The sequence below is a fragment of the Hydractinia symbiolongicarpus genome, chromosome 8 (genome assembly GCF_029227915.1).
Source record: "Hydractinia symbiolongicarpus strain clone_291-10 chromosome 8, HSymV2.1, whole genome shotgun sequence".
Taxonomy (NCBI): Eukaryota; Metazoa; Cnidaria; class Hydrozoa; order Anthoathecata; family Hydractiniidae; genus Hydractinia; species Hydractinia symbiolongicarpus.
In genome coordinates this window covers 11,838,408-11,847,365 of record NC_079882.1, presented here as the reverse complement: position 1 = coordinate 11,847,365, position 8,958 = coordinate 11,838,408, and the positions used below count along the sequence as shown (strand labels likewise).

Below are 8,958 nucleotides of genomic sequence, written 5' to 3'. Positions count from 1 at the left end.
ACTGAAGAATTTTACAGTTTACGCATGGCATCTAGGTAGGCATAATCTCACTAGATTGTTTATGTTTTGTTATTGGGGACACAACGAATAGGATTTTGTGCTTTCACATGTAAATTCTAAAACAATCATACAAAGAAAAGCGTGCGCCTCCTCTAACTCCATATTGCTAGCGTCACTTTTACGGGTCCGACTTTTGTAAACACCAGTTTCCAGGGTTAAAAAATGTAGCACTCGGTTCCGGTTAATCTCTCGCTCAAAACATTGGCCTGCCACCGTGAAGAAGCCATCTTTTCAAGTCCTGCTTGTCTGCGAACGAAGGCCAAGATGGCGGTAGGCAAGAATAAGAGACTTTCCAAGGGTAAAAAAGGAACAAAGAAGAAGATGTAGGTTAATAATATTTCTATCTTTATTTTATGCTGTTATTCGTATTTTTAAATTGATAGTTCTAAATTCCTAAAGAATTTTGATGTTGTAGATATAAGCAGATTATAAGTAGATCATGGAGTCAGGGATTAGCGATAAAATGGGGGACCCGCATACCAATTAGGAGAAACTGTGGACTAAACTAGTACTGCTAACTAAGCAATTATCAATTTTAGAGATATGTTGGATAGATAAATAAGCGTAATGCCACCTTGGCTAAATCAATGTTTCAAGACCCAAGTTCAACTGCTTTAGTAGGGGTCATCAACACATACATGAACCATAGACCTGACATTTTCTTGTGCACGCATCTAAGTGATTACGTAATGCCTGATGCGTGCAAAGAAATGGAGATAAATATGTAAACAAACCAAACGGACAAGTTACCTCCACGCAGGAAAAACACGGCACTATAATTGAGTGTATAAATTCTTTGGTCGTTTTACACGAAAAAATATATTACTTACTTACTATTATACTACTCACCTAACCAGCCTAAAAAGTCTTCCATAAAACAATAGATATCTTTGATGGGTATTCCACGAGTGTGCCGATAAGCCGCATATGCCGTAAAAAGTGCGGGCGTTTTCAGGTGAGTTTGGCGTTTTGAAAAAAATTCAAGTATTTGCCCGAAAAAACCCGCATAGGCTCGAACAATGCCAGAAAAAACAAAACAGACACTAATATAATTCAAAAAAACTATAAAAATTAAAATAAACTTACTATGTGGTAGTGAAGTTCTTAAAATGGTTTTTGATGGTTTTTGGTAAAGTTTACTTTATAAATAACTTCTATATAAACTTTATTAACTCCTTTCTCTTCAAGCGGCCAAGTTCAAGAAAGTTCGGGCGGTTTTGGGGGACAACCTCCAATTTTAATTGAAAAGTCGCCCGAATTCGCCCATATATATCCAGGCGTTTGCGGTTTATCGACACCCTCTTTTATTTCCACATCATTCACCACAAAAACTAATCTTGAAATTGTAAATATATTTAGATTGGTTTATTGAACTACCAAATAGCTAATGAATAATCTCCACTGTCAACCATATTTTATTTGAACTTTGTTGTAATATCCTACTTAATATCTTTAACTTGATAAAAATATACAGCAGCCCTGCATAAAGGTGTTAAGGCAGAATTATTTTTTAGCCCATGCCAGAAGGTGCAAATATTGGAAATGCAGGGATAGACAACTTTTATTGTTTATGTTTTGCAGGATTCTAGCTCATATACAAAAAAAGATTGGAAAAATCAACACCTAAAATTCAGATTTTAGCTAAAGAAAACTAAATTATAGTCAAATACTTTTTAACGATGGCTAGCATCTTTTCATTGATTATGTGTAAATGTAAACTATATGCAAACTATATTTTAATTTCAAGATCAAGATACCTCCACTTTAAAGTAAAGTTTGGAATGGACTGGTCACAACAGTACTGCATTATGCATTAAAATGACATTTTCATTATTTGACAGTAATCATATATTTTTTACAGTGTTGATCCCTTTTCAAAAAAAGATTGGTATGATGTGAAAGCACCATCAAATTTTGAAGTTCGCAACATTGGAAAAACTGTTGTTACAAGAACTATTGGAACAAGTAAGACATCATTTTTTATTTCCTTTATGGTTTCCTTTTGTCTCTTATTAGTGGTGGTTAGTTAATAAAATAAAATTTTTATAACAGAAATTGCTTCTGATGGATTAAAAGGTCGTGTCTTTGAAATGGCACAAGCTGATCTTAACCAAGATGAAGTTCCATTCCGTAAGTTCAAATTGATCGTGGAAGATGTGCAAGGTCGCAATTGTATTACAAACTTCCATGGAATGACCATGACTACTGATAGATTAAGATCACTTGTCAAAAAGTGGCAAACGTGCATTGAAGCTCATGTTGATGTGAAAACTACAGATGGTTATCTGCTTCGAGTATTTTCTATTGGTTTTACGCGTCGCAGACCTAATTCGTTAAAGAAGACAGCATATGCAAAATCCACCCAAATTCGTGCCATTCGAAAAAAAATGGTTGATATTATTACCCGAGAAGTTACAACAAAAGATTTAAAAGAAGTTGTCAGTAAGCTCATTCCTGACAGTATGGGTACAGATATTGAAAAAGCATGCCAAGGAATTTATCCTCTGCATGACTGCTACATCCGAAAAGTTAAGTGTTTGAAGAAACCAAAATTTGATGGTAAGTAAAAGTATTAATAAAATTAAGTTTACTCATGTCATTTTTTGATGAAATATAGCTCCCTCAACTGATTTATATTTGATGGAAATCAGCTTCCGGAATCACTATAACTGAAAATGACATGTGATAAGTCCTATGTTGTCTAAAAAAAAACCACTAGCCATTTATTTACATAGCTGGTCGCAATTTGTGGATGAAATGCCATCTTTACAAATCATTCTATTCCTCTCAAAGTTTATCTTAGTACTAGAAATCTACTTAAAAAAGCTCCTTTTCAGGAATGTTCTAGATTTGTGCTTGTATTCAGAATTTTTGGCATTAAGGATTTTTTTTACAGTTGTTGTAAATTGAGTTGTTGTAAATGGACAGCTCTATACTAATTCTAAAATTTCGATCACAAACTAAATCTGTACAAAATTAATCAATTCCTTCAGAAATCAAAAACAAGTTGCATGGTGTGAAAAGTCAATGAATCAGGGTTCAGACTGACCCTGGAAAACCTGGAAGAAAGGTCTTTTTTAGAAAATTTCGCAAAAACCCAGGGAATTTTTTTTTCCAATTCACGGAAAAATCAGGGAATTTTCTTTATCAGCTTTACCACCTTTTTACGCTGTAAATCTGTTTAAATCTAAGTGATCTTTAAGTTTCTTCAATTAGTTATAATTTTACCTATTGATGATCCCCAGCTCTAATATTTTGGTTATGGCAAGTTATGTACTGTTTTCAACAAATAAATGTAGATCTTATGTCTAACAATTTTGCCTACTTGTATTTGCTCAGGGGGAAAAGGTACCAAAACCAGGGAAACTCAGGGAATTTATTTTGTCAGCCTTTGTCTTAACCCTGATGAATGCACATTGCTTTAGAAGAATTAGCCTACACCTAAAATCTGCCAAATAACTTAAAGTTTAACCAAAAATCGATTCCTCCTGTTTAGTATAGCACAGGAGTAAATAAACAAAACAATTTAGATTCTCTGAAAGTAATTTAGTTGGTTACATACTAGAAGAATCTTGGGAAAAAAGAAATACGAAAAATAGCAGGTTAAAATTCAACCTAGATTTTAGCTTTGGCAAAATAATTAAAAAATTTCGAATCACTGAATTTAATCCAGGCAAAAATAATATTTCAGCAAACTAAATTAAAACCGTTTGTAGATATCTAAGCCCCAAGTACAACAAATTGTTATTTTTATAGCGTTTTCACAACTTTGCATCAAACAATTGTCAGTGTCTCTTCGAAAAAAATTAAAATTAAACATTTCCTTTTTGGATCTCTTCAATTTGGCTCCAAAAATACTTGTGGAACCCTGTATCGACCATTTCTGAGGTGAAGATAGTCACCTATATCTGTATTTAAAGGAATAACATTTTTTTGCAACGTTTTCTTGCTTCTATCAATATACTTGTATGATATAATAATCCAGCTTGACTTGACCTGTTGACGTATTAATGTATTGTACGATTTTATTACTTTCCTGTTATTTACTTTAACAATTATATTGTAGTGCACAAACTAATGGAGATGCATGAAGGTGGTACCACAACCACCACATCAGGCGAAGCAGCGACCGGTGTTCCTACAGAACGTCCAGACAATTATGAACCACCAGTTGTAGATTCTGTCTAGATGAAATAATACCATTATAATTCAATTGATTTTTTTGTTGTATTTTTTTGTACAGTTTTGATCTGTCACGATACTTCAGAAGTAGCAGCAGCAATTTCTTCTGCCTAATGGGAATCGCAAGTTTAGTAAAGTGGTACCATCATACGATCTCATAATGCGTCTTCTTTTTATGCGAAAAAAAAAACATTACAAAACACGATACACAAGGGGCTTACAAATACACGGTGCGACGCGTAAGTCGTCACCACAACATAAAAATTAGCAATAACGTATGACTTCCCGCAAGTCGTCGACAATGACTTTGTCGTTGGAATTGACGGCTTCTACGATTCCCATCAAAGAAGCTGTCAATTCATCTGCCAGTAAAGATTCTAAAAGTTATTTTAATAGCTCTACGTGCTCTTGAAAAGTGGTAATTTGAAATTCTTTGGGCAATAGATAAACCTCGACCAACTTTTAAGGGGGAAAATTTCATTCCCAATAAAAAGTGAACGTCCACGTTGCCAAGAACAAAATGGTAAATTTTTTAATTTTTACTTTATTTTTTCTAAATATATCATGGAGGACAGAATTTTGTAAAACACCACTATCATTATAACTGCCGTACTCGCCTAAGATTACGTACGTGAAATTGTACTTTGAATCACATATCACAAGCAGAGTAATGAATAAAACAGAATAAAGCCTTTATAGTTGTGAAATAATGTCTCTGATAATCTTGGTGCAACAGCACGTGCTTCCCATCAATGGCGCCAAGGCAATGTGGAAAATTCCAAATTTCTTTAAATCTATTTGATATAGTTTCCTATTCTGTTTTATTCGATTTGCCTTTCCGAACATTCATTGCGGTTATTGAAGATATTATTTCGGTTTGTCTGTTCAGTATTCATAAAACGGCATTTTACTTTGACTTACTCTGACTTACTCCCATCATCGGGCATTTTACTGGTTCATTTTACTTTGCCCGATGATGGGAGAAGGATCTCCCGAAACGTCGCCCACTAAACTATCATGTTTAAGAAATGATAAACTTTCCACAGTAATTCATTGCGGTGATTGTAGATACAGTGCATCTCCCTAAGATAAGATAAGACACGATAAACGTAGCCCATTGATGCTTATGAATCACCAGTAGCACGAAATCGAAGGGTTATGGACAATCTTTCAGCAGGCCACTAGGTTCCGCGCAAATGAGCCGTATTTTTCGCTTCAATTGGTGCGACCAGCGACAAAAGATAATCAAATGATTCCGGCGACATTCGAATATACCTAAGAAGAAGAAATTGTTTTAAAATCTTTTTAGCTTTAAAGCTAGCAAATGTATGAACAAAACCACAAACCTGAAGTAATTTTCTCTATCCATAAAACGCATTTCTTGTACAAGATTGTGAAAATCACCCTACTTCCGTCTGTTTTTCTCTTTAAATACTTTCCTCACCACGTTCATTTTATTTTATTACCCTGTGTTTGCTGTCGCAAGATCGTTTACTCTTGATATATGCAATCTTTGATGAGATGCTTTAGCACTCCTTTGATGTATCGAATCAATCTAATCAAACGACCTTGATAATCTAGAATCTTGTTTTCGTCATTTTTTTTTCAAGATGTGATGAAGTATATGTATTCGAGATGGTCTCCACAAAACGTGTCCATCTCTAAATCTGGAGTATTTTTTAGTCATATAGTTTTTTTAATAAAATTTTATTTACGGTATTTGAAAGCTGACTTCATTGAGTTTAACAGATATTTTGTGTTAATGGTGCGTTGTTAAGTTTTTACATACAAAAACAATTGGCGTGACATACAATCTGCTTAAAGTGTCTTCTACCATTCTATTGCAAAATAGATAGCGGCAAATAACAGCGAAATATATGTATATCTATCTAAAATAAGAAGAAAAAAATGATAAAAAACACAATTGCCTAAAGTTTTATTGGCATTCAGTTAACCATTTTGAAGTTATTAACGAATGTATTCTAGGTAGGATTTTTGGCCGCCGCACATCTTTAGTCCATCCTTGGAATATGTTGACAGCCATTCTGAACGAAATATACGATTATTATTATTAGGAAAGGAGAAAGATATGTAAGTTGTAGAGAGATAAAACGCATAATAACTTCTTGTTACATTTTAGTATTAACTTTCTCGCATTCGTGCAAAAAGTTACTGAGTGTAAAAAACATATGCGCGACACTTTATACGCGCGAAAATATACTTTTTTCTTTTCCTGTTTTTTAGCGTAATTTTCACAAAAACAGGATAATTCTACAGTTTAAAAATAAGAAATGCATTTATATATTGTTGTCTAAAGTCCTAAATTTCGCTACTCTTCACTTGTCACCTAGTGGGGAAATTTAAACCTGTGTGAAAATTAATAATACGCGTGAAGCATTTTTGCGCTAATTACTAATATTTATACTTTCCACGCAGCTGAACACTAAATTGTAGTCATCAATTTTTGGTATTGTATTGTTTTTTTATTTTATCTTTTTATGCCTGCTCACTAGAGGGAAAATGCAAAAAAGCCCTAATGTTTTTTCGCAGTGTTTACCCCATTTCCACTTCAGAGACAAATGAAATGTGACATATTTAGAGACATCCATGCTTTTCCCCAGGGTCTTTTGACCCCTGAGCTGTTATTACGGAAGGCAGAGTGCCCTTGGAACAAGGTTGAGAGACATGGTAGAGGACAAGCTAAACCACTAATGTAATTAGACCAACCCCGCGATTGACGTGTTTAAAATTGTGTTTATATAGTGCATGCGTAATGACTTTGTTGTCTACATGCAAATATAATTTACCAACTTCCTGAATGGCGACACTCCACAAGGAAGAAACAATGTTTGCAATTAATTAATGTAGTCTGGTACTGCAGGTTCTTTTTTATTGTTTACTAGTTACATTTCATATCCTTGTATAATTTAGTAGTGGGTGGTTTAACAAATTTGTGTTCCAAGAACTTTCATTTTCTAGCAGGACACCAATACTATAAATACCGACATTCAAAAGCAGATGGTGTCATTAGAAGAGATGAGAAAACCTAAATATGATATAAAAGAAACATTTGAATAATATTAGACATTGGTAATTTGAAATGCTTAAGGAGCTTGGGAACAAGGTAGGTAAAGTGTTGTATTCACATAATTATCGAAAAATAATAATTGGATAAGTTTAATTCCTAATTAAAACATTAAAACTAAATAGCAGTAAAAGTTAATGAGAAGGCTTTTAATTTGCGATGAGAACTCATCAGAAATTTTGTCGCTTGGCGGGAGTCATTTTAAATCGTCTTATTAGAAAAAAATATTTTATTTAATTGCCGTGTGATTGATTTACTGTCGTTGAAAGCCATTTATAACTATTTATAGTGTATAATACTGTACACTAACCTAACGCCCCGCCCTCTTTCTAACGCCTCGCTCCTCTCTAGTAAATGTAAACGCCCTGGGTTATCAGTATAGACGTTCAAGGGGTTTTATTTGATACAGACGAATAAACGAATGCTTCATCCATTTCTTAGTTATTTTTTATTATTTTTTTTTGTATTTTTTTAATTCGATATATGAACATTGAAAAACTTAAGAATTTCCTAACTAATAGGCTTCAACAGAAAAGAGTTAAGACGCAAAAACAATAGCTTCATTATTGAAAAGAAAAAATTTAGGGAGATGTCGTTCTTTTCTTTGTTATGCTGTATAGTTAGTTATCTTTGCCATCGGCTATTTTTTTTTATTTGTTGCAGGTATTAAAAATTGCGTCGGTGTGTCTATCTTTAACAATAAATAAATAAAATATCTTTCAGTCGCAAATATTTTATCTGTTCCCCGAATGACGTCATTGGGAAATTCAATAACACAAAATTTGGCACGAATAAGTTTCTCAGACAAAAAAACTACGCACTTTGTCATGTATCTTCAAAATTCGTGACAAATCTTGAAAAAAATCAATAAGATGTGTCAAAGGTAATTTTCTGGAAAAAATCTTATGCACGATTAACGACATTCTGCTGCATCTTGTTTCCAATGCGTTACTTTGCTGCGCAGCTACTTTATTTTTCCAGATCTAATACAGCATTTTGGTCAATGGAGAGATTAAAATCTCCGAGTTTTTCCCGTCTTATACGTAGGTACCATATTCTCCCTCATATAATATTTTAAAATAAAGAATTTTGATCAATGGAGGGATTAAAACCTTCGAATTTTTTCCTGTTTTATACGTAGGCACTGTATTCTCCCTGATCCAACATTTTTCATCTCCGAATTTTCCTTTTATATTGGCCTCACTCATACAATGGTAAATTATTTTCTCTTTCCCTCCTATTCAAAAAATGTTACTTGCTTGCTACGGCCCTAAAAGTTTAGGACTATATAGTATAAGAAAAATAAATAGTGCAAAAAAATCTGCTTTTAGATTTCGAAGTTTTACTTGCAAGCTAAAAATATATAGCTACCAAATCGGTTTTTAGACACAAAATATATTTTATTATGTGCAACGATTTCGTGTAGATTGTATCATAACAGAAAGTCTCGTTTTAATGAACGAAAGTTATTGTATGCATTTTAAAAGGAATGTGAAATTTTGCACGATTTTGATGAGAAATATAAAGGCAATATGTTAGGGAAAACGAATTGGGTTTTATAGCTCACCTCTCACTTTAATCATATTCGGGGGCGGATTCTGCTCCCCCAGACGGGTTTCTTTTAATAACTC

At 33.5% G+C, this 8,958-nt stretch overlaps 1 protein-coding gene across 1 annotated transcript; it reads left to right on the top strand.

The window, feature by feature from the left end:
- The first annotated feature begins 223 nt into the window (after positions 1-223).
- On the top strand, positions 224-4,277 carry LOC130654103 (40S ribosomal protein S3a-like). Its single transcript, XM_057456633.1, has 4 exons — positions 224-383; positions 1,922-2,025; positions 2,113-2,619; positions 4,127-4,277. Exons 1-4 carry the CDS (start codon positions 325-327, stop codon positions 4,246-4,248), a joined length of 792 nt encoding a protein of 263 aa, XP_057312616.1. The 5' UTR covers positions 224-324; the 3' UTR covers positions 4,249-4,277.
- The last annotated feature ends 4,681 nt before the right edge of the window (positions 4,278-8,958 follow it).